The sequence below is a fragment of the Gopherus flavomarginatus genome, chromosome 3, assembly GCF_025201925.1.
Source record: "Gopherus flavomarginatus isolate rGopFla2 chromosome 3, rGopFla2.mat.asm, whole genome shotgun sequence".
NCBI lineage: Eukaryota > Metazoa > Chordata > Testudines > Testudinidae > Gopherus > Gopherus flavomarginatus.
This window is the reverse complement of record NC_066619.1, coordinates 74,346,260-74,372,742: the sequence shown is the minus strand read 5'-3', so window position 1 is coordinate 74,372,742 and position 26,483 is coordinate 74,346,260. Positions and strand designations below refer to the sequence as shown.

Here is a 26,483-nt window from a genome sequence, read left to right as displayed (position 1 = left end):
GCATGGACTAGAACGGAAGAATGACTTCTCGTGTCTTGCTTACAACACTCCTGCTAGTAAATCCCAGAATGCTGTTTGCTTTTTTTGCAACAGTGTAACACTGTTGACTTATATTTAGCTTGTGATCCACTATGACCCCCAGATCCCTTTTCTGTAGTACTCTTTCCTAGGCAGTCATTTCCTAGTTTGTATGGGTTCAACTGATTGTTCCTTTCTAAGTGGAGTACTTTGCAATTGTCTTTACTGAATTTCATCATATATAATTCAGACTATATCTCCAGTTTATCCAGATCATTTTGAATTTTAATCCTATACTCCAAAGTACTTGCAACCGCTCCCAGTGTGGTATCGTCCACAAACTTTTAAGTGTACTCTCTATGACATTATATAAATCATTGCTGAAGATACAGAACAGAACCAGACTCAGAAATCATCCCTTCAGGACTTGTCGATATGCTCTTCCAACCAGCTATGCACTCACCTTACAGTAGCTTCATCTAGGTTGTATTTCCCTAGTTTGTTTTTATGAGAAGGTCATGTGAAACAGTATCAAAAGCCTTACTAAAGTCAAAATATACCACATCTACCTCTTCCCCCCATCCACAAAGCTTGTTACTCTGTTAAAGAAAGCTATTAGTTGGTTCGATACAATTTGTTCTTGACAAATCCATGCTGACTGTTAGTTATCACCTTATTATCTTCTAGGTGTATGCAATTTGATTGCTTAATTATTTGCTCCATTATCTTTCTGGGTACTGAAGTTCAATTGACTGATCTGTAATTGCCCGGGTTGTCCTTATTTCCTTTTTTATAGATTGGCACTATATTTGCCCTTTTCTAGCCCTCTGGAATCTCACCTATTTTCCATAACTTTTCAAAGATAATCACTAACGACTCAGATCTCCTCAATTAGCTCATTCAGTATTCTAGGATGTATTTAATCAGGCCTGGGTGACTTGAAAACATCTAACTTCTCTACGTAACTTTTAACTTGTTCTTTTCTGGTTTTAGCCTCTGATCCTACCTCATTTTCACTGGCATTCATTAAGTTAGATGTTCAAGTGTTACTAATCTTTTTGGTGAAAACAAACAAAAAAGTCATTTTGCACTTCTGCCATTTCCATGTTTTCTGGTATTGTTTTCCCCCTCCCACTCCCTCATTGAGTAACAGGCCTACCCTGTCTTTGGTCTTCCCCTTGCTACTAATGTAGTTGTGACACATTTTCTTGTTACCCCTTATGTCTCTAGCTAGTTTAATCTTGTTATGTGCTTTGGCCTTGTCCCTACATACTTTGTAATCTGACCGAGTTTCCACTTTTTGTAGGATTCTTTTTTGAACTTCAGATAATTGAAGATTTTCTGGTTTAACCAGGGTGGTCTCTTGCCAAACTTCCTACCTTTCTTATGCAGTGGGATAATTTGCTCTGTTGCCCTTAATAATGTCTCTTTGAAACACTGCCAACTCTCTTGAATCATTTTTCCCCTTAGACTTGCTTCCCAAGGGATCATACCTACCAGCTCCCTGAGTTTGCTAAAGTCTGCCTGCTTGTAATTCATTTTCTTTATCGTGCTATTTTCCCTCCTACCATTCCTTAGAATTATGAACACTATTATTTCATGATCACTTTCACTCAAGCTGCCTTCCACTTTCAGGACCGGCTCTAGGCACCAGCAAACCAAGCACGTGCTTGGGGCACCACAATTCCAGGAACGGCATTCCGGCCACCCATTTTTTTGTTGTTGTTTTTTTTTTTGCTTTGGCAGTTGCACTCTTGGAGCTTGGGACGGCAAAAAACTTAGAGCCAGCCCTGTCCACTTTCAAATTCTCAACCAGTTCTTCCCTATTTGTCAAAATGAAATCTAGTACAGCCTCTCCCCTACTGAGTTTTTCCACCTTCTGAAATAAAGAACTGTCTCAAATACATTCCATGAACTTGCTGGATAATCTGTACCCTGCTGTGTTATTTTCCCTACAGATGTCTGGGTAGCTAAAGTTCCCCCCCACCACCATGTTCTGTCTTTGGATGATTTTGTTAGCTGTTTATAAAAAGCCTCATCCACCTCCTCTTCCTGGGTAGGTGGTCTGTGTAGACCCCTACCGTGACATCACCCTTGTTTTTTTACCACTTTTCTCCTTACCCAAAGGCTTTCAACAAAACTGTCTCCTATTTCCATCTCAAATTCAGTCAAAGTGTATATATATAAAAAAGACAACACCTCCTTCCTTTTTTCCTTGCCTGTCCTTCCTAAGCAAGCTGTTCTTTCTACACCAATATTCCAGTCGTGTATTATCCCAAGTCTCTGTGATGCCAAGTATGTCAGTTCTGTTTATTAACTAGTTCTTTCTGCTTATTCCCTTTACTTCTCACATTAATGTACAGACATCTAAGATACTGATTTTATTTTTCCCCTATGTCCTCTCTTGTCTCTCCCTTTTATCACTGTAATGGCCCATGCTCCTCCCAGATTCCCCCAGCTCTCCATGTTTTTGACTTAGCTGTGGGTTTTTGTCTCCTGCTAAACACTTGTCATCACTGCTAAATATACCACTGCATGATACTCTTAACTGAATTCTTTTCAGTTAATTTTTTTTAAAAAGTGAAAAAAATTGTTACATTCCCTATAATCTATATTGTGTTGTGGAGTAATTCCAAGATTAGTTCATTCATTCAACATCTTTTGAGTTTTCTCAGGTAGATGGTGCAGTAACTGTCTCCAGAATTGTGACCCATCATGACCCCCAGATCCCTTTCCAGTCAGTTGCAGTTTTCAGTCTTGCCATTGAAAAGGATTCCCCAAAAGGGCCAATTTTTAGGGTGTTAAAAGGGGGGAGTTTTTAACCCAGTTAAGGAGGATTGCTTTTCATCCTAGAAAAAAAGGTGACAGTTCTTGGGCAGTTATTAACTGAAGGAGGAAGCTCTTGACCCACTATAGTCTTTACGCTTTCTTCCATGCTATCTTCTTAAGCCTGGAAGAGTCTCCCACTTATGCAAGAAATGACCAAATCCCTCTTCATTCAAATTATTCTTTAACGCACACTTCTGTGAAGCCTTCGGTGTTAGACTTCTGGTGTTCTAAAACACAATAGAAACTAATTTAAAAAATAATGGACACAGATTTTGCTCTTGGGCCTTCTACTTGCCAACCTTATCTGCACTTTACTGTCTGTCTACTTCAGAGTATATCTCCCTTTAGGCATAGTACAGTGCCAAACACACAGACAGCACTAGGTAAAAAAACAATACTTTTTAGGTCATTCGGAAATGGTAGTTAATCTCTTAATTGATGAAGTAATTTCAGAGGGATATCAAAGCTAATTCTGATTTCTAAAAAAAGAAATGGATTTTAAAAGCTGACGTGGTGATGTCCAACTGTGGGATTAGAAGAGAGAAGGAAGAGAGTAATAAACAAATCAGTGACAGTGCTCTTTGTAGATTTCCTGTGGGAAATACATTTGCATGGTCATGTCCTGATGTCTGAGTGTAAGGATGTGGCAAAATTCACATTCTAATTAAATATATCAAGAAGGATTTTACACTATGTAAAAATGTAACACAATAAAAACATTCAGATAATTAAGATTTACTTTTCTGTTCCTGGTGCACTGTTCATATAAAGAGTCTAATCAAATGTTAAGCTAATAAGGCAACACAAGAAGCTACACCTATCAGTTTAATGAAGTCACAGCATAAAATTCAGTCAAAAATGTTTTTAAAAGGAATGAAAAAGAGGGAGATTGTTCTAACCACAATGGCTTAGAGCCCGTTTGAATATGACATAAGTCCTCAGCCATCACCAAAAGACAATGAAATTTGCAAGAGAAGATGAAATGTCTAATTATTCAGCTTTGATGAAAATTGATTACAAAATATATAAAGTAGAAACAGAGTTCAATTCTAAGAACATGGATTTTCTAATAATGTGGAACAACAGAAAGCACGCCTGCAGTAAATTCTTATTTTTCCACACAGGACTTCAAAATTATCAACATATGACCACAATTTAAAGCTGCATGAACTCTTGAGTAAGTCTCAAAATAACCAAACAATAATTACCTCCTGCTTTGATATTGCAGTTTTACTGAAAGGTTTACAAAATATAATAGACGAGAAAGCTGGTGTTAATAAGGTGGTACTTTAACTGGACATTTAAAGAAATGTGAGGTACAATACCCAAATATTACTTCCAACTCTGCTAGGCCCTTATTCACTGTTTGCATAAATTTATTTAAAACTCATATTACATAGTGCAGTGAATTACACAGTATTATAACCAGTGTTTTATGCTGTATATTATACTGAGAGATTAAGTGACTAGCCCAAACTTTCAGAAGTGTGGGAAACCTGAGAATAGGACTCTGCTTTCCTCATTTTCAGTCTCCCATTTTTACCACTATACTATCCTGCCCTCTTTGAATGGAGAATCTACTTTACAGCAGCTCAATAAATACTCACTTTGGGATCTAAGGATCCTCAGCTTAGTTTTCAACTCTGATGGAATCTTCTGAAGAGGGATTAATAAACTTCCATTTGACTTTTACAAACCCATTGTTGATTATCTCTGGGACAAGCAGTTAATATCAGAAAGAGAACTCAAGGTAGCCACTGATAAAAATTCAATCAAGAGTGGAAAATGATTAACAGCTAGATTGTGACTAGCCCTGCACCTCTATATCTTTAAATATCCATTTAAAATATGCCTCTAATGACAACACCTATGATTAAAAGCATAACACAAACGCTTTAGACCCGCACTATCCACCGCCATAGTGGAATAGTTCTTGGGTGGCACACCATGTCCCAATCTGAATAGAGGTACAAGTCAACTTGCTTGATGACAAAGTAAAAATTTTGGAGTCCAACATAAATTTGGTTTAAAATTTGAATAGACGGGGCGAGGGGGTGAATACACAAACTGAGAACTTCCAGGTTCTCACACACCACAAAGAAGGGTCATCAAACTTCTTACAAGGTTTTAACCACTCTCACAGGAATGCTACACTAACTCAAGATTCTTTTCTGAATATTTTGCTTCAAAGTTTACCTTTACATTACCTCAGTTATTATGGAACACACTAGAATGTCATGGCTAGATAAACAACAATGGTGGACTTTTTTTTGCCCCTCCACTTCCTTTTCCCTCTAATCTACCCTTTCAATTATTGATGGGCTGGGGGAGGGGGAGGAGGAAGGGCAAGATGCCACACAGCTGCAGAACTGGGCATAATGGGGAGGAAGCTAAAAAATTTCAATCTGGTCTTCCAGAAATGGAAGTTTTTCAATCTTTCCCTCTCATGACAAATTTTGTATTTTTGACCTTTCATCCCAATTCAGGATGATTTTTTTTTTCAAAAATGTGAAATGTTTCATGGGAGGAAAAGACTGTTTTCTACTCTACTTACAAAGATGCACCTCAAAAAACCCAAATGCCTGGATCTTCACTAGGATTAAATCGAAGATACAAGTAGCTATTCATTGTTGAAACTTTTTAAATAACGAGGAAGAACATACTTGCTAATATGTCTCTAGTAACACTTCTTGTTTCTCCACTAACAGTAACACACTGGTTTTACTCCTAGCAAAATCAAATTGCAATGTAAGTTTTTAAGTGCATGGATAGCTGCAGCTCTTTCACAACACTTTAGCTGTCTGCCCTTCCTACAGCTAACATCTTTGCTTTTCCCGGGTTCTACAATTACTCTAAATGGTAGCAGTGGAATGGTGCACTTCTGCACCTTAATTGCCTTCCCATGGAATCAACATAGGTCTCAAAATCTATTCTCACAGATTACTTCCATGGCAATCTCTAGGCCAAAGAACATTAGCAAATCACTCAGTCTATAAACCCACTGTCTCATATTGAGTCATATAATTGGGATGAAAAACTCATATTCCCAAACTACTGACAGGACTTTCCAGGAGCTCATCCAAGTGATTCTCTCCTGCATTCAACATAAATGGATACATCTCCGGCCAACTGTGTGACCCAATATTTGAACTGCTATGGGTCACACACTCTCACTTTGGCTGACGACTAGGATCTCTCAGGAAGTAGAAGCAGAATCCTACACTAGTCAGCATTCTAAAACCCTCTTGCCCATCCATTACAGTCACACTAGGTGTGGTACAGCTCAACACTATTATTTGTATTATCGTAGAATCTAGTCATGAAGCAGGACCCCAGTGTGTTAGGCACTGTACAAAAACAGAACAAAAAGAGGATCCCTGACTCAAAGAACTTAGTAAATGGAAAAAATAAAACATTAAGGCAACAAGACCTGAACCAGCTTTTCCAACACCACAGTAAGATCCTCAATCCAGGACTTTGCTTTCCTCCACACTTTCCCTGTTATGCCTGAACAAGGACTAGTTCCAATCACAGTCCTTGCACGTCCCGATGCAGAGAGAGATATCATCTAGAGGCTTTCGCCGCAAAGGCGACATAAATGCCCTAACATGAGTTAAGATGAATCGTCATTTTATTCATTTCAATAGGGAAATATTAAGTGGATGAAAGTATGGTAAATTGTTCCCTCCTTCCAATTTTATTTGTGCTAAAATCCATTTAACATGACAGATTTAGGGATTTTCCTTTTTTCTAACTGGATCTGAAATCTTATCTGTGCAAAATTCTAGGTTGTTTCATTATTGTGACATCACCAAAGAGAACCTACTGTTCAATCAAAACCTGGCTTTGAACAATCAATCAGTTTCCAGACCAGAACCACACTCACACAGTTGTTAACACACATTTGAAGCAGCAAAATACAAAAGGACTTATGTAATAATGTATATGTCAAGACAATGTAAATAGAAATTCTGAACCATTCTGCATAAAATATTTAGCAACCGTTCTGGATTAAAAATAACAATAAATGAACAATCTATTAAACAAATGACTCATGTAGATGTGATCATATAAACAGAAAAAAACATTAATGGTAAGCATTACATCCTGTGGTAATAACAGTACACTGTAAATGGTTACAAACACTAACAAAATCCTTATCATCTGAGCACAACCAGTAAATCAGCAAAGGTGTAGTGCTTAAGTAAAATAAGTTTTGAAATGAAGTAAAGATACACAGTGCTGAAATGGATGAAGCTGATGAGGTGTCCAGTAATGATGTATTTAAATAAGCCATTTGGCAGGAATCTGCACTCATCTGTAAATAATGCAACAGATTTAGGAAAGCAGCCTTAAAGGATGAGATGGCTAAAAGCTAAACTGAATATTTTGGTAGTGGTAAAACCCAAAGGTCCAAATCTGACTTTAATCTCTCCCTACCATTCAGTCCACAAACCTCAAGTCCATAACATTGGATCAGTGCACAGGGGTATTTCCTTCTCTTTTGAGCAAAACAAGTGGTAAAGCATAATGTGGACTTCATACAGTATTCTGCCATAGTTAAAATCTCCACCAGTGACCAATGCACATGTTATATTAGAATTCAGAGCAATAAGACAGCAGCTCTCATAATATAGCCCTCACACAATAAACCTGCAGAACTCAGAGCTGAAATCTATTTGTCTTCTCTGCTGGTACCAAATTATATTCTTGGGACACTGGAAAAAGGCACATTTGGGAATCTTCAGTTGCCAAAATGAGAAAAACCAATCCTAATCCCACTCAAAGGAAAAAAAAATCCTTTTCCAGCAGAACTGAAATAGAATTTTTCAGTTTCCTGCCTGCCTTTAAGGATCTTCTCAATTTCATGTAGTGATAAAAATTGACAAAGTCTTCTAGGAGAGCAGCAGGGAAGCCATTATTTCAATTTTTCCAATGGAAAATGGATTTTTGGGGGGTGAAATTGCAGTTTTCCCACAGGAAATTTTGATGTTTCCAAATAGGGCATTTTCTATGGGAAAATCATTCCTATAAAAAATTCCAACTAGCTCTACTTACAATACTAATTGTGCCTTGAGAGTCTACCAGTATATAGGGCTGCGACACAGTAAAACAAGAAGTGGGCAATGAAATAGGTTGAAGGTATCATGTTAGCAAATACCACGTCTGAATGATTTCACTTGACCACAGTACAACATAAGATCTTGTGAGGAATGTACCACATCTTATAAGGAAGATGTCTTATACTGTTGAGAACAAATAGTCTGGGATTTCCCTTTCATTATTCTGAAAAAACAACTATTTATTAAGGAGAAATAAAGCAAATGGAGACGAAACTTGTAGTCCAGATAATGAAAAAAATTGGCTCACATGCGGCAGAAACTGTTCAGAACATTTTGTCTTGTGAAACGTGATCCTTGTAATAGTGCTGAAGTTGGGGAGACTCAGGCAGTGTTTGTACTAGAAAGAATCAATGATAGCTGTCCCCATTTTTCAAAACAACTGCAGCCTAACAGGTATAGAACGCTGGGTCTAGTCAGGAAGGAAAAAGGGCAAGACACAGTCTCAACAAAAGCATCTGAGCTAATCCCCAGGCAAGACAGAAACAGTCTGAAAACAGTTCAAATGGTTTACATGTAGCTTGCGCCTGGCCAGACAAACATAATAATTTTAAAAGTGTGTGTTTAAAATTACGTTCTTGAGCACATCCACATTATTAGAAGCAAAGAATACTTTCAGGCATCATTTTTAAAAACCTGGTTTAAATTACGTTCTTGAGCACATCCACATTATTAGAAGCAAAGAATACTTTCAGGCATCATTTTTAAAAACCTGGTTTAAATAAGTTCTAATACTATTTATATGTCCGTTTAGAATGGACAATAGAACAGGGGAGAATGTTCAAAACACCAGCATCATCTCATGTCACAGTGTCTCTCCACTTCTGGTATTAAAATGCTGTATTTAAAAAAAGAGTATGAAGAACAAAAAAGAAAATAGAAATTAATAAAATCTGAAGTAATGGGTACATAGATCATGAGTTAATTCATTAAAAATGTGAGCAGAATTATGTCACAATGAAGTACAACACTGAATGCAGACTTCCTTCATCATCCTTGTTAAGTGCATTAAACGCTCTTTCATATTTTCACTTGAGGCTTGAGCATCAATTAAAAGTGTCTAAACCAGGTCATAACAAATTTTTCTGTGGCTGTTTCATATTATTTCGTTTTGTGAAATTTCTCATGTGAAGGGAGGACATTAACAGAAAAAAATATATTGGCCAAACAAAATTTTCAGAATTTCATTAGCTGAGAAACCATGTATATTTCTTAAAAGTAAACATAATAAAGATTATTATTTCTGCGTCACAGGACAAATATCCCAGCATACATTTGAAGAAAAGATATTTAAAATTCACCATGAGATCAATTCTTGTATGTAGGTCTGACTAAGAATACTGGAACGAAGAGATAATAGCAATATCATGGCTCCATTCTCATATTATAATCTAGCAAAATAACGTGGATAAAGTAATACATTATGAAAAGTTTGCCCTCCATACTTTTCTCAGAAAAGGGTTCAATCATGTAAGAGTAAATAGAGAAAGTATCCTACAGCCTCAGAAGAGTACACAGAGCATGAATTAGTTTATGTCTGTCTACACTAGAGAACTTAAGAGTGGCACAGCTGTACTGATGCAGCTGTGCTACGGAAAGGTCTCTTGTGTAGCTGCTCTGACCTCTCCCGTCGACATAGCACTGTGCACACTACCACTTACGCTAGTGAAACTTATGTCACTTAGGGGTGTGTTTTTTCATACCCCTGAGCGACATAAGTTTTGCCGACATAAGTGGTAGTGTAGACATAGCCTAAGTGTCTGAACTTCATTCCTTTAGTGGAGTTTGGCTTTACTGATCACTGAAAATTCTTAACAGAAACCTCAACCTAAACTTTTTTCCTGAGGCTGGTTTCCCTTAGGCCAGAGGTTCCCAAACTTGGTTCATGGCTTGCTCAGGGAAAGCCCCTGGCGGGCCACAAGATGCTTCGTTTACCTGCCGTGTCTGCAAGTATGGCCACTAGTAGCTCCCAGTGGCTGTGGTTCGCTGCTCCCACTGGCCAGGAACGGTGAACTACAGCCACTGGGAGCTGAGAGCTGCCGTACCCATGGATGCTCAGGTAAACAAAGCGTCTCGTAGCCTACCGGGGCTTACCCTGAACAAGCCGCAAACCAAGTCAGGAACCCCTGCCTTAGGCTATGTCTACATTGGCACTTTCATTGCTAAAACTTCTGTTGCTCAGGCGTGTGAAAAAACACCCCTTGAATGACGAAAGTTTTTGCGATGAAAAGCGACGATACGGAAAACTCTTCGTTGGGGGGATCCACTCTCCCAGCGACGAAGCTACCACCCCTCGTTGGGGGTGGCTTTATTTTGTCACCAGGAGAGATCTCTCTCAGTGATAAAGAGCAGCCACACAGCACATCTTACAACAGCACGGCTGCAGGGGCGCAGCTGCAGGGGCACAGCCATGCTGTTGTAGGGTGCGCTGTGAAAATATAGCCTTTTCCTCCCTTCAAGATCTTCTTCCTGAAGAGCCACTCTTACCTACATTATAGTCTGTGTGGTGTTGATGAGCTGCACCTACCACAATGAATCAGCAGAATTTCATCCTCCTAATCCCTGGGTTCTAACAGCTTTGTTCAATGAGCTACAGCAGAGCTCCACTACTCCATTATAGGTAGCTTTAATTATTTCCTACAAGGTGTTACTGAAGAGAAATTATTTCTCCAAATATTGAGTCTAATATGTATTAAATGCTCCATCACTTTGTTAACACAGAGTCAAGGTTTTCCAGTAGTGTCTCATGCCCTTCCAGAATGTGGAGAATAGCAAAACTTCCTGGTTTTGAGATTTAAATGAAGACTCTGTACCCAGGGAGCTGGCAATAGCGACTTGAAATGATTCAATAATGAAGTTACAAAGATTAAACTCTCAAAAGAAGTGGTCGATTCTCCAACTCTTGATGTCTTCAAATCCAACCACATTCTTTTCTGGAAGATGTTTTAATCAAAAATAAGTCATTAGGTTCAATGAAGGATTAACCAGATGAGATTCTCTGGCTTGTGTTATCCAGGAGATTAGACTAGATGATCTAAATGATCCCTTCTCACCTTAAAATTTATGAATCTATAATAAGCAGATATGAGGAAGGACTATGAGAACTTGCTTTTAGTGCTATGTGCTTGTGTTATGTTCCACAGATTTGAATTCCAGAATTTATCTGCATGCACTCTGGCTGCATTCACTGTAAAAGGTATACTCGCACTGAACAGTGGCGGGATTACTTGGAGCAGCTTGGCAGAGTTGTGAATGCGAAATGAAAATTATTGCACGTGTACCTTGAGGGATCGTTTTCAGTACTGAATTTTCTAGGTTGTTTCAATAGAACAGCAGTCTGATGGCATACATAACAGTAATCTCTCGGATTTAGGGTATGTCTACACAGTAATGGGGAAGGTGTTTCCAGCATGGCTGGACAGAAATGCTAGCTCTATTTGAGCTAGAAGGCTAAAAATACCAGTATGGCCACCGTGGCATGGGCATGGCTTGGGCTAGCTGCCCAAGTACAAACCCACCCAACATCATGGGCTGGCACCCAGGCCACAGTAGCCACACTGCTATTTTTAACATGCTAGCTCGAGCAGTGCTAGCACATCTGCCTGTTTGCACTGGTAAGCATCCTCCCAGCTGTTGCATATGTGTACCCGTGCAAGGAAGGTCAGCCAAAAAAGTGAGTGGTTCAGGTTGAAAATGGGATGTAGAAAGGATGTTGTCTTATTCAGTGCATCAGAAGGAATCCACAGGGCAAAGATAAAAGTGTGTCTTTTGTTGGGGTGGGGGAGTGATTGGTTATATTTTGCAAGTCTAGGGTGGTTGATGTGGAGTAGACTCAGTGTTTGAGTGTAAGCCTGACATAGCTATATCTGACCTAAAGCAGAGTTTTGCTCACATTACGGGGGCTCTCTATCAGGAATCCCTGATCAAGTGAATCTGCAACTTGCTTGCTTTTGATCATACTCAGTTCCATTGTGCAGGAAACATGAGTGCACAATTCAGTCTTTTAGTTTCTCCCTATCTAGTCATTGCTAACTTCTTTGATAATACTTCTAAAGTAAAATCAGAGTGTGCATGCAGATTATAGGGCACTTTACAATATCACTCTGAACCCAGAAATTTTCAAAAGGAACAGAATGCAGGCAGAGAGCAAGGGATACTCACAAGTCACATGCCAAGGGCACTATGCAGAGCAGTAGTATAGTTAGAAATAATTACTGGGCCCTCTAAATTAGCTGTGCTATTCAAAGCTACTTTCCTACCAGTGTAAAACCTTTATCCCACAGATGGAAAAATAGCAACTTGCCCAGCAATCACTCTCATATATCCAAGTAAAGAATGTGTAATTTATTATAATTAAGGAAACAGAGTCCTTTCTAAAGTAGCTGTACTGATCAGGGGACATTTCTCTGGAGCAGAGACAGATAGCAGTAATATGCCCACCAATCATTCTCACATTTCTGCCAAAGGCAGAGCTTGAACTCAAAGTGCAACTCAGCTTCAATGAACATAGCCTGACCCTTTGAGCCACCTAGTTACTGTGATAACAGCTTGCCTGGAAGCCTTCTTGCTTCAATAGATCCCTAGTCTTGCTGCATATGTGTGCTTCATTTGCTTCAGCTAATGATACTCTGTGTTCTTGCCACACTTGATTTGAGCCCCAGATGTGGGCAAAAACATGTTTTTAAAAAAGAGTTGATTTTGTAAAATGCTGGTATCTTGAGAACCGATGGCTCCTAAGACCCTGAATTTGGACCACTAATGCTATCAAAAAACCCCATGGGGCACAGCAAATTTCATTTCCAGTAAAAGCATGCAGATTTTAGCACACTTAGAGCTTGTCTACATGAACATTTAGCCCGCAAGAGAACTAGGGTGTAAATTTACCCCATATTAGCCTGCCACCCAATAAACGTCCAAATGGACCCTCTTACTGCTCACTTAGTTCCCTAGTGCACTTTGATATACAGTAGAACCTCAGAGTTATGAACACCCTGGGAATGAAGGTTGCTCGTAACTCTGAACAAAACATCATGATTGTCCTTTCAAAAGCTTACAACTGAACATTGACTTAATACAGCTTTGAAACTTTACTGTGCAGAAGAAAAATGCTGCTTTTAACCATCTTAATTTGAACAAAACAAGCACAGACACAGTGACCTTATCTTGTCAAATCTTTTTTTTTAACTTTCCCTTTTTTTAGTAGTTTACGTTTAACACAGTACTGTATTGTATTTCCTTTATTATTATTATTATTTTGTCTCTGCTGCTGCCTGATTATGTACTTCTGGTTCCAAATGAGGTGAGTGGTTGACTGGTCAGTTTGTAACTCTGGTGTTATTAACTCTGAGGTTCTACTGTAGTTCCACTTCAAAGCAGGGTAAATCTAAGAGCACTAGAGAGCTGTTAGTGCAAGGCAGCAGGATTCACATGGACACTTTGTGCATGGCACGCTACTGTGGGGTGGATTTGCACTCCATCTTGCTGTGAACTAAATGTATGTGTAGATAAACCCTTTGAATAGTTGACCTTTAGACAGAAAGTGATGTTCAACCTTACCTATAGCAGAGCTGGTGTTCTGCTATAAGAATTACTGCAATGAGGTATAGACAAGCAGATTAGATCACTTGAAGACAAACCCAAGAAATTCATTCTTTGTTTCATAATTCACATTACTGTTAGGTCTCATCACATCTGACTTTGAACCCATCATATCATCAACCCACTTTGGGTCAAGGGAGAGAGATTAAAGATTTTTAGCTGCTGCTTTACCTCCAGAATGGAGACTACTGACATTCTAATAATACCAGCAGAAATAATGGGACTCAGACCAAATGGCAGCATGAGTCGCAAACAGACATAATTTCTTGTATCAAGCTAATCTTGCTCAATTTTAACAAATAATCCAATTATGGGGAAAAAAACAAAAGACCAAAAAACCCTAAAACCAACTCAGCTACTGTGTGAGGATATTATATTCTTCCTGTTTTGTATGGATTTATAATGTTTGGAAATCAATATGACTCAAGTAATAAACAAAGTACTGAAAATAGTAACACCCAATGGCTCGGCAGGATGCAACATCCTTGAACTTTCTACAGAGCCTCACATAAAAGGATTTTTCCTGTAAGATTTGGCACTTCTGTACAAACTACTACTTTAGTACTATTTCCATAAAATATTTATACTTACCATTATAAAATGACACTGGGAAATCCTGCACTTCAGTTGGTCTGTACAAGCGATACTACCCTGGCAATTAAAACTACAGGTAAAGGACTTATTTTGTTTACTGTTATACAGTAGCTATTTATTAGTGAAAAAACACAGATTTCTCTGAAGATGCATTGCAATGGATTTTTTTAAATAAATGTAATTACATTCTCTACTTTGCTTTAGATTTCATGCGATTTTAGGAGATTTTCTACTCCAGTCACGTTTCTCTTCCACCTTACTGCTTCTCTCAGTCGCCAGATCTAGCTCTCTCTATCTATAGCTCATCTATCTCACCTATCTCCAACCTACCTTTCCTTTCTGTCCTACCTGCAATTCTCTTAACCCTCTGCCATCTCTCAGTGTCCTGTGATGTTCAGAAGGCTTAGCCCAATCCCTCACTTCACTGACACTCATGGTAAGGGCTTCAGAGCTGCATTGTGAGCAGAGAATAGTCACTAGTTACAGGGGGTGCCCTCCCACCAAATATGCAGAGGCAGGAACTGTCTTGCACACATGATATTCTGCTCTCCACACTGCTCTACCAGCCCTGCCATACTCCTAGTCAGCACTGCTCTAGCAGGTGTCCTGCTGCAATTAGTGAAGTCCTTTTCCAGCTGGGTCAGTAGAAGCCACAGAGTGAACTCCACATTATGCTGAACAAAGCAAGCATTAATACACACATTTTCCACATCGAAATTTCAATGCTAGGCAGGGGATGCTCCTGCTGAGACTGGCTGGCTCTCTCTTCCACTTTTATTTTGTCTCCTGAAATCCACCTGGAGCTCCTCTCATAGAGAGCATCAGTGGAGGGAGATCCATGGGCTCCAGAAGAGGATTGGATATGATACCATACATATCATTCCTTCTACCCTGGTAGATTCCCCTACACTGGTATAAAGAGAGTGGATGATCTGCAACCATTCTCTTTTTTGCCTCCAGAAACAATAGGACATATTTTTCAGCAATATATTTTAGTGAACTTTATCCATTGCTTTGGTTCTGATTCCTATGATATTACAAAACACAGCTGTGTAAGGGACTCCACCCAACTTTCAATTCAGCTTTACACTAAATTTAAATAAAATGAAACTTCTCACTATGGGCACTGGGTGGCCTAAACTTGCTGAGAAGCAGAAGCAGCTAGATGTCAGAGGTCAGGGGTGCTTAACATCAGCCATCAGAAACTAAAGTAGCTTAATCAAATGATGCTTTATTTGTAGTCACTTGGCCAGATTCTCAGTTGCCATAAAATGTTTTAGCTCCATTGACTTCAATGAAGCTATGATGATTTACATTTGACCGTTAACTGTTTTAACCTCATTTATAGTTTAATGCTTTCTTAATGGGTGAAGCTACTTTAAGTGGTATCAGAATACTTTTTATTACAAATATTTCACCATTTTATTTCCTTTTAAATAACTGTACTATATTTGTGTTTTGCTTTTTTCCCTCAGTAAGACAAGGCACATGTCCTGAGGCAGTGCTACTGTATAGGAGCTGCAGCACTCTCATGATTAACAAACAGACCACAACCATGGCAATATCCCAGCATGTCACAGTCCTTGATGTGTGTATGCTGATCACTGAAATAGAATTCTTGTAATACTATTGTTTGACATTTTCACCTTTGCAGTACGGCCAACACCACTTACTGTATATATTTTCTTAACACTGAAAATAGCCTCCTTTGTCTGTTCTTCAAGGAAATAGCTTTAGTCATATCTTATTAATAGTTCTGTTTTCATCAGACTGGTCTTCTGATATATTTTAAGTGGATCTTTTACATTCTAATCTGTTTATAATTCTAAAACAAATTCATTGGTATCACTCATTCATTCACAAATTTCAGTGGGAAAATCTGTGTCTGGGGGGGATCTTATGAGCCAACACACTCCCACAGCTTAAAGGGCAGGAGGTTTGTTGTGTATAAAAACTTAACTTTAAGGTAAACTTTGAAGGCACACTGTATACTATTAGTGTTTTCTAAAAGATTTCACTGAAATATGCTGTAAGTGCTATGCAACACAATTTCTGTTTCAGCAATGCCATTATGAAGAAGCCACAACGATTAACAACTTATCACTGTTTAACAATAGAGTTAGTAAATCACTTTTGTCATTTACAAATACAGATCTTTTTAACATTGTCAGTTGTTTAGATGAACAATTCTTAAATTGCTTTGAAGTTTATGAATTTAGCTATTCAAGTCTCTCTCAGGTATAAAAGTAATACTATCATAAGTACCAACATATGGCATGAAGAAATTAATTTTAAAAAAAACAAACCACAGTTCTTCCCTAGAAGTGATCAATGAAGTATTAACTCTCAAGTGTTTAATGAAGGGACTACAGAAGAATAAAATTGTTTAACAGTAAACCTGAATTCTAGAACACATTTCCAGTCAAAAGTAGAACATTGTACCTTTTGTTCCAGATGGCTCTGATTCAAAAAAACTTTTAGAAACATGCTTAACTTTAAACATGAGTAGTCTCACTGAAGTCAGTGAGACTACATTCATGCTTAAAGTTAATCACACTCTAGCACAAGTAAACATGAGACCAAAAAAACCCAAAACATTTTTATTGCATTTTTATTAACAGATTTTTTGCATTCATCATGCCAATGTATGCAGAAAAATTACTAAAAATGTTAACCAAATATATAACCATGAAAAACTGTAGTTGTAAACATACTAATGTATTGTTGTCATTGATTAATTACAACAGGTTTTTTTAATAAAAACATTTAAATATTCCATCACAACCCTAAAACATTAACTGGAAGAAACTACAATTTTATTATCTGATTTGTCAACTAGTAAACCTGAATGCTAAGTCAGAGTTGCAATAACCTCAATGGGAGTTGGACTGGACCTTTAAAAAGGAAATTCTGACTTTAGCGAGCGATGGGAAAAAACACACACAGTATTGCTTTTTTGTGGGAGAGGGGAAAAATTAGAGGTTTGCTCACATCCAGAAGCAAAATAAAATTTAGTGTTTCCACACATCTCTCTTTAAAACCGGGCTTCAGTGCATGTACAAATGTCATTGAACAATGTCACTGAAATTTATGAGCTATTTTTAAGTCTAGTGAATCAATACATGTAAGCTACATATCCAGTATCTATATATCATCCAATTCTCCCTCACTGGGAATTATGCCATTTACACAGAAACACTGGACTAGTTCCTATACATCCGCTATTGAATAAGCTACTGTAAACTTTGTGAACTAAAAAAAATAAGATTTTCAACAAAATGATAACGCTTCACAAAAATGAAACCACAGGAGTAGCAGCTGTCATAATAAAACTGAACATGTCCGTTTCTGAGGAGAATTACAAGCTTTCAAGTGTCCAATATTTGGATAGTAATCTTATGGATCCTATTACACACTTCCAATTACTCCCTTTCTTTACTTTGTGTGAAAGTTTCACTATTTTAAAGCAGTGATTTTATTTATTTGCATACATTTGGCCATGTAGTAGCCAGTAACAAAATAATCAGTAACCAATAACTAGAAGATGGAAGTTAAATTTGTTGTTTGTAGTTCCCGGTGCTGTCATTTGCATACATCATATATGATGGGAGCACTGGATGCTATTCTATATTACAATCAAAGGAGGACAAATAAATATTATGAGATATATCAATTACCGGTAAATGGATAACACTGTTGCTATATCTTTTCTTTCAGCGTGTCTCTGACTAAAGTAATGTAGAATGCTGAATTTCTAATCAAAATTACCGGTTTCTGAGCTAAGCTCAAGCCTCCAAAAAATCTCTCCTATGATCTAGTTTCATGTGAAGTGTCCCTTACAACTTTAAGACACTGCAATAGATCACATTTGTATTTCAGAACAAAAATATAATGGTCACAATTTCACTCTTTTGCCAGCATTAGTTGTGTGATGCAATCCTTTTCTCTTGTTTTGCAAACTGACAGTTGGCATGTATTAAAACAAGAGTAACTATAGAACTGCAACATTACTAGCAATAAAATCATAACAAATCTCAAAGTTCGATAATGTGGTTTATTGTTTTAGATGTTGCCACACAGGAAACCAGTCATCTCAACAGGTAATCAATTACAGCTTGAATTCAAAAAATTTAAATGTTGTATATATATATATTTTTGAGAGGGAGTTTCTTAAAGGAGGGAGCAATGTCTGTGAGTGTACACAGACAGACACAGACACACACACACCCCCAGAGCGGAAACAGGACCAGGCAGCCATCCCATAATTCTTTCTGTGTGTTTCATCTACCCCTTCAGGCCAGGCAGCTTTCATGGCCCCGAATGAATGAGCATGAATGTTCAAGGGAAAAAACAGCTTTTCCCTTTTATAATTTCTGAGAAGTACCACTTTAGCCATGTAATAACTGAAGACTTGCCAATCCTTTTAAAATTTATGATAAATAAATTAGAGCCCAACAGAGTTAGAGATTTTCTGAATTGGGTATTGTATTCAATGTTGAGTTTTTAGAGCTCTCCTCCCATCAAGAGTATACCAGAGGTGAGTGAAACATTGGTTTGCTTAAATTTATTTATTTTAAATGGTGTTTTTGCACCAAAAAAAAAAGGATGAAAGAAAAACAAAAAATCTTGTAACCAGATTATTTTTGGACTAAAGGCTGCATTAGCTTTTAGAACAACTTTGCTTCATGAAAGGCTCAGTACTGCTGTTCCTCAGTAACCTCCAAAAACACTCCTTTCCAAGGTGATTGCAACCAAGATGACAATCTTTAAATATAGAAAATCTAAGGGCACTTCTGACAAGAGATCAAAAGAATGCTTAACCACGGTGTTTATAACAAGATTTAGATCCCTAGAGGAACCTCTCCTCATTTGTACAGAGTTGAGAAGTGCAGCTATAAGAAATCATATGTCTGGATAAGAGGGCAATCCAAAACCTGCTTACTATCTTTAGCGAGCTGGAAATAGTTACCACTAAGATATTACAGTTTGAGATTTTAGGCCTGTATTAAGACTTTACTGTAAGAACACCAAAAGAAGACATGCTTTGCACTTGTCTTGACTGGATCCATCCATACTAATGTCTTACCTATTGGCAGGGCCCTGAATATTTCCTTTTTGTGGAATACTTTCTCAAAGTTAAAGGTGCAACAAACACATCTGAATAACTTATTTTAATTGGTGCATCTTCAGGATTCTATAGTTATATTATTTACTCGGGTCCTGGGTGTGGATTTTGGTCCTTGAGAGAAAAGTCTTCTTATAAAGGTAGCATAACAAATTAGTGCTACCAGAATTGAGTTCAAGAAACAGGATTTATTTGGATAACGAGAGGCCTACTTTTGCCCTTTTTGTTTTAAAGATGTCCTGGACAACATTATGAAGAGAAAAAGACAGTCATACTTTTTGCCAGGGAAGAACGTAGCCATGATCATGCCCTGACTATAAATCTCTTTATCTGGAACACGACTTCAGTATCTTTGTGTATCTTGGATGCAAAAGGTCTGTTGACAAAGGGCGGCAACCCAGGGTCTGTTTCCCCATTTGAAGACCCTGACAGGTATATTCTTCTCTTCTGGATTTATCCTTTGCCTGCTTACCCAGCTGGTGTGATGTTTATAACCTATTTACGTGTAGTGCTTGAGAATACAGATTTCTCTCTCTCTCTCCCCCCTTCCCTTTCCAATTCCGTCTCCCTTCACCCAAAAAAAGAGAAGTTCAAATGCTCATAACAGGATTGATGAAAAAAAGCCACTGCAAAGATGTTGTTAGATGTAGATCTTGGTTGATCAGAACTGAAATTAAAGTTCTTAGGGCATAACTGATTATTCTGAGTTTGATCCAACTGATACTGTGTTGGACATCTGATCCTCCATTAACCTTGGATGAAACTGTTCCCTGAATTAGCTTCCCTGCACTTGAAGGTGGCATCAATTTGCTCCCCCAATCCTCTCCAGTTTTTATACTCTGGCCCTCTGAGTACCTCTTTACAACACGACAAGGAAGAACAAAGATTATGGGTCCTGTAGCCTCAATAAATTAGGAAGCTTCTAGAGTGGACTCATGTGGAACCTCACTCAATAGTATATTGGTGTAATGGACCAACAGTCACAGGCTGACTTTCCTCTTTATGGGGAGATAGAGCCAGCCCTACCTGTATCATAATTGATTTGCTGGCTCCCAGCCTGAGGGGGCAACCAGCTGGTAAGTAGGGTTGGGTGATAGTTTAATGGACAGCTGGACCTTATAAAAAGGCTGAGTGAGATCAGTCTAGACTGTGTAAACACAGGGAGTGGGCAGGCTTCTGTGGAAGGCCCTGAGCCAGGGTCTGCAAAAAGCTGTGTACTCCAAGGGAAACATGTTACCTGGGGACTCGGTGCTCTATAACTGAGTGGACAGACTTAAAGGGAGCACAGAAGGTAGGCTCAGGGGAGACCAAAGGGGGACAAAAAGTCTCTTCACTCTGGGACAGAGTGCTGACTCCCAGAATTCTTCCCTGGAGTCCCTTTTACAGTCTCAGCCCCTCTAGGCTACCTTTCACTCTCTCTGCTCTGGGATAGAGTGCAGACTCCCAGGCTACTTTCCTAGAGTCCTCTTGACCCGACTTCAGGGCTTTCCACCCTATTATAGTATTAAAGTTTGGTCTTCTGTTAGTCCAAAAGAGAATTGAGCCACATGAATCTGTGGGAGACACAAAACCTGGGTGAGGGGAAACTGAGGTTGGGAGAGCCTGCAGTGCCATGATCAGCCAGAAGGGGTGCTATGATGCAGCCACACTCTGCAACACCATTGTTCTAATCTGAGACATCAGAACACTCATAGCTGTGACTGAATAACAAATTCTATTGTGCCTTGCAGCCACCAGCTTCTGAATCCTGCCCTGACAGAAATACTTCTGTGGAGGTTGGTAGCTATGATAACTCTCGTAAATAATATCAAATGTGTGAAATCGTTTGGCTCTTGGGAGTGTTGACAAATCCATGTTATTTCAGAATACAACCTAGGCTGTTATGTGGGCCTCTTGCAGGAAAGGTACTCTGCAGAGCAGGTCATTTTAGAGCGACTATACGTGAATTCTTTTCTGTCCAAGGAAAACAAAATGTTAACTAGTATTTTGGGAAGCACTTAGAGAGGCAGGTGGGCCAAAAGGTAAGTCAACATACTACAAACATTGTCTGTTGCATGTGAAGACGACATGTCTACTATGGGAGGTTCATATTATGATGTGCAGATAGGTGTTCTTCCAATCCGCTGATGGGAGAGCGGGGAATAATTCCCCTTTAGAAATGGTTGCTGAAGTGGAATTTAAGGTTTCAGTCCTGAACCATGGCTTCCAGAAGAATCAAATCAAGAAGCTGAGGTTAGGCACCCTTCTGTTTTTGGAGTGCTTTGTGCTCTAAAAAGAAGATGGAGTATATTTCTAAGCTTTCTTGTTGCCTAGGGGATAAATTACTGCAGTTTTAAGATGATATATTGCAGTCTTCATAGTCTGGAGTTTCAGTTGATTGGAAGAATAATAGAATGTCATTAACCTTGGTTTAGGGGTTGCATTTAACCCTAAGGTTAGGCTGGATCTCTCTGCCTCAGATTCATTTTTCTGATGTAGTAGTGTCCCACACTTCAACATCTTCTGCCACTTGTCCCCTCTTTAGGAAACTACATTATGTAGTCAGACTCTAGCCATGTGTGCTTGAAAACGAAGGTTTTTCTGCAGTATCCCTTCTGTCTCTCGTCACTTGGTGTGTTCAATCATCTAACGGATGTCCCTCATATAACTGTCATTTGGATCAAAGAGTGCCAAGACCCACAGTAGAGTATATATTTCCATTTGAGCTTAAAGGCCTTCTTAGATTTTTTTTTTTTTTAAATTAACTGAAAGGAGGTTTCCAGGGCAGCACAACCTACTAAGTCACTAAAGAGCCTGCCCCTGGGATATTTAGTAGTAAATAGTACCTGTTTTGCCTGCGAATTAGCTTTCCATGCCCTTAGGTGGAGCTAGTGTTGTAACAAAGTTTATAATATATGTTATAATTAAACTGTCATGACACCATGATGTGTATATATATATCATTGCTCTTCCTGTAAATCTTAGGCTGTTAAAGGCGGAGGAAGAGGCATTTCCCACGACAGCCACTGCTAATAAAAATCTCTCTTAAAAAAGGCAGCCAGTCCAGAATATTTTTCTGATCTTGAATCATACACCAGGCAATAGGGAGTATGACCATGCATGTGTGGCTCTTGCACAAGACGTGAAAGCAGCAGATGCACTACATTTTAAACAAAGACTTTGGGGGATTATAAACCAGGAGAGATTTACTCCTTTTTCAAGTTCACTCCCAGATGAAATCTCTCTCTGGAGGGAGTCAAGGAGTTCTTGGTGTTTACTACCAGCACATGCTTTCAAAGATCTGAAAGAGAGAAAATCTTTGCTGCATTTTTACTATGTCCTGCTCAAAGCCTATATCCTAAAGTAACCCTTCCTGGGGCAGGTGGGAGGGGTGGAGAGTGTTTGAGTCAGAGGACAAATACCTCTTAGGCTTTTTGTACTTTTCTTTTCCTTTTTGCTCTCTCTGGATTTTTTGGCTCACTTTGCAGGAGTCATTCCCCAGCTGCAATCTTTTGTGGCTTGCTTTATGCAGCACTGTGAGCCCTCTGGATATGTCTCCCTCAGTGTCCTCCCTTTGGCTGGGTTATGCGGTTTTGTAGTCAGAGTTCCCTAAATTTAGGGAAAAGGGGAGCCAAGTATGAGCCCCGCTTCTCTCCCAGGCCAACTTAGGATCCATTTTAGTACTTTGGGGGTAAAGGGACACACACATGCCCTGGTGCCCCTTAAGGATTTGTCTTTCTGGTCCTGTTCTGTCCAAGGACTTACCCCTTGGGCTGTCTGGCTGAAGTCCTCCTTATCTTTGGAGTCTCTTCCTGTTGGTTTTGTCATTCCTTCTTGAGCTTTTCTATGTTGGAGTCGCAGTTCCTTGGGGCCCACAACAGCCAGTCTGACTTAGCCTGTACCAACATGCCAGGGTCAGCTCACTGAGGACAGGAAGGGCATAATTTGCCTTCTAAAGAGCCTCTGAAAGCTGCCTCACTGCCTACTGTTTGCAAGACAGCTCTGCCATGCCTGAAGGGGACAGAGAAGTCTGGCAGGCAGGCACTGCAGTGCCGGCTCTGGGTGACTGAGACCACCTCAGTGCTCAATACCTAAGCCAGGATGGGGGAGAGAAGACAGACTAAAGAAAAATTGCTCACCAATGCTTAAAAAAACAGACGACAAAAAAACGCTGGCAAAGAGAAGTCAGGAGCAAAGTGAACCGTTACTTGACTGCTGCCATTGAGGCAGAAGATCTGGCAGCAAGCCAGAGAGGGGGACATGGCTCTCATGGGCTGTGCTATAGATATGAACTGCCTCCAGAAACTGCAGACGGGAGGGGAAATGCCCATACATATCAGCATTGTGGGAGATGCTGAGCTGCAGAAAAATTTGTATTATGGTGAACTTCCCTGCACCCCTTATTACTTGTTTTACTGGGAAAACTGAACCTTGGAAATTTCTCTCTGCAGGAGTGTCCCCTGTAATCAGAATCTGTAGCATCCTTCCCTGATGTCTTTCCCAATTTCTCAGATTTGAGGGGGGAGAGGGGAGTGGTGATGGGGAAAGAAGAGAGAAATCAATCTTTGAGGACTCTGATACTGAGGGTACCCTAACCTTACAGGTTCTCCTCCCCATCTTTGTAGGGCACAGGGAGAGTGCTCCATGTTTTGAGACAAGATATTACCGAAGAGGGAATCTGAAGAAAATTTACACCTGCAGAATGTGCAGGATCCTGTTGGCCCAGCAGATTGGGCATGGCCTGCCTACAATATAAGAGCGAGATATGGTTAGCCCAGGCATTTCTGCACCTTTTCCTGCCTGCTTCTCTATTCCACTTGTTGCCAGTGAGGTATTCCTGTCAGAGACGCCCACCTGGACATGCTGCACTGGAAGCTGCAACAGCCCGTTACCTTAGTATCAGAAGTGGTATTTCCAGCAAGCTTGTCGCAGAGCTCCTGAGAATAAATAAGAGCTAACCAATGCTCAGGGGTGGAGGGATAGCTCAGTGGTTTGAGCATTGGCCTGCTTAAACTCAGGGTTGTGAGTTCAATCCTTGAGGGGGCCACTTGGGGGTTGTGGCAAAATCAGTACTTGGTCCTGCTAGTGAAGGCAGGGGGCTGGACTCGATGACCCTTCGGGGTCCCTTCCAGTTCTAGGAGATGGGTATATCTCCATTTATCTTTTCTTATCTTTATCTTCTTCCCATAAGATGAATATTAAAGAGTAAGAAGGATCCCTTTTTGTGGTATTCATTTGTTTTCTTGTAGTGCTGACCAGGAGTTCTGGTAAATCCTCCTTGCAGCTGCTGGAGGCAGATCAGTTTTGCTGGGGGTTCTCAGGTATGACTACTCCCAGTCTGCCAGGACCAACATGTCTGGTTCTGCCTCCAAGTAGCTGCAAGTAGGGGGTAAGACCCATTGTAATGGATCTATGTTCTTTCCCTGTGAAGAAGAATGACTGGATTAATTTAAATTATAGGTGAAAGTTTTCCCCATATTACATCACAAGTAGTACCAGTAGGTAAAATAGAAAATATACTGTCACAAGAATGCAATTTTTTAAAAGATAGATAAAATTTTCAATAATAAAACTTCCCTCTCCACACAAAAATCCAACATGCAGCACTACCACAAGGCACATAGCCCTCTCACAGTTTTTCCCTCACTGAGGTAAATTCAGAAACATCCAACATATAATCCACATATGATTTCAATTCCAAAAGGCAGCAGTCATGCAGTTCAATTTATAATTACAGAAAGATACAATGCATGGTGAAGGTAGTACAAAGGTATTTCTTCTTGCCAAGGCATGCTTCATTCCTACCCCTTCTGAGGTGTTAAGGTCCAAAGGATATTAGGAACCAAAACAACTGCAACTGACACCATCCAACAAACTCCTATGCAGGGCTTATCTGCAAGCAGTCTGTGCTTCCAGTGATTCATCCCCAGGGTTTGGTCATCCCTTAGCAGGGGTTATCCAGCTGGCAAGCTACTTCAGTCTCTAGGCAGCAACCACACTTCTCTCCAATTAAGAGCCACAGAGCTCTGCTTCTCTTTCCTTGTCAACCCCGGACTGGGCTTCTTTTAATGCCTCTCTCCATGCCTGACATTTGCTGCAGGTGTAGTGGCATGGGGCCATCTGGAGCCCCAGGCTCTCCTTAATCCTCTCCTTGCTGGCATGGAGCCTATCCGCCTCATTAACACCCTTGTTGTCAGAGTGGGGTCTATCTGCCGTACCACAGTGATTAAATAAATGCTCTTTCCAAAACCTATAAACCTGTATGTCTGACAAAACTCAGTGCATGTTTCCACTGTCAGTAATTGTATTTTAGATGTCTTTACAAAGTAAAATGTACTTGTGAAGTCACAGAAAAGAATGTCAAACCAATTAACTCAAAGTAGTGGTTTGGCATACCCAAGAAAGGCAGAGCACTGCAAATGCCAAGGTACAGGATGCAGCAGTACAGGTAATAGTATGAGACAGGGTAAGTTACCCATAACATATTTATGCCTTTTTATCTATGCAACGAGGAACCTCAAATCATACTTTAAACTTGTGACTCAAACAATCCTAAATCCAGCCTTGGTTCTCCAAAAACAAATGGTGTTGTGAACACTCAAACAGTGAAACTGTGGAGTGAAGGGGAGAAGTGTTACACTGGCATTTTACCACAAATGTGCAGCGATATAATTTTAGAGAAAGATATTGCTTCATCTGTACACTTTGTTTTAGTTATTTATGATTCTATAAAAGTTATTAAAATGAATAGTCATGCAATAAAGAAATGAAAAGCAAATATATATCTATATAGATATAGATATAGATATATCTCAGGAGGTGTTTATTAAGAACTGATTTTATACTCAGGCAATATTTTACTCCTTGTACCCTCAAATCTAGTCATGGTACAAATTGCAAACTACTGTAGAGAATGACTTCATGCAGAATTTATGGATTGTCATTTCACTCCACTCATTTTAATAACATTATTTCCATAGTAAATAAACAGCTTAGAGAAACTGAAACCAAAAAGAAAAAAAGACTTAATTCTAACGGAAGTGTAAGGGTAAATATTTTAAAAGGATTTAAATGCATTAGGAGTCTAGGTACCATTTTCAAAAATTACTTAAGCACCTAAGACTCTTAAGTGCCTATGTCTCCTTTGAAAATGTGATTTAGGCATTTTAGAATTTTTTTCTGAGGTTATTGGCAAAAAAATGTTTGCTCAATGGCTGTAA

At 39.3% G+C, this 26,483-nt stretch overlaps 1 protein-coding gene across 2 annotated transcripts in view; it reads right to left on the bottom strand.

The window, feature by feature from the left end:
- Nucleotides 1–26,483, bottom strand: part of COMMD10 (COMM domain containing 10) — a 171,338-nt gene that overhangs the window by 32,179 nt on the left and 112,676 nt on the right. The window contains exon 6 of one of the 2 annotated variants that reach the window (XM_050946000.1): nucleotides 18,197–24,686. The exons of the other annotated variant lie outside the window; for it this stretch is intronic. Coding sequence (XP_050801957.1) covers nucleotides 24,591–24,686 — 96 coding nt within the window. The 3' untranslated portion in view covers nucleotides 18,197–24,590. Of the gene's footprint in view, nucleotides 1–18,196; nucleotides 24,687–26,483 lie in introns of those variants that run through there. 2 annotated transcript variants of the gene reach the window in all.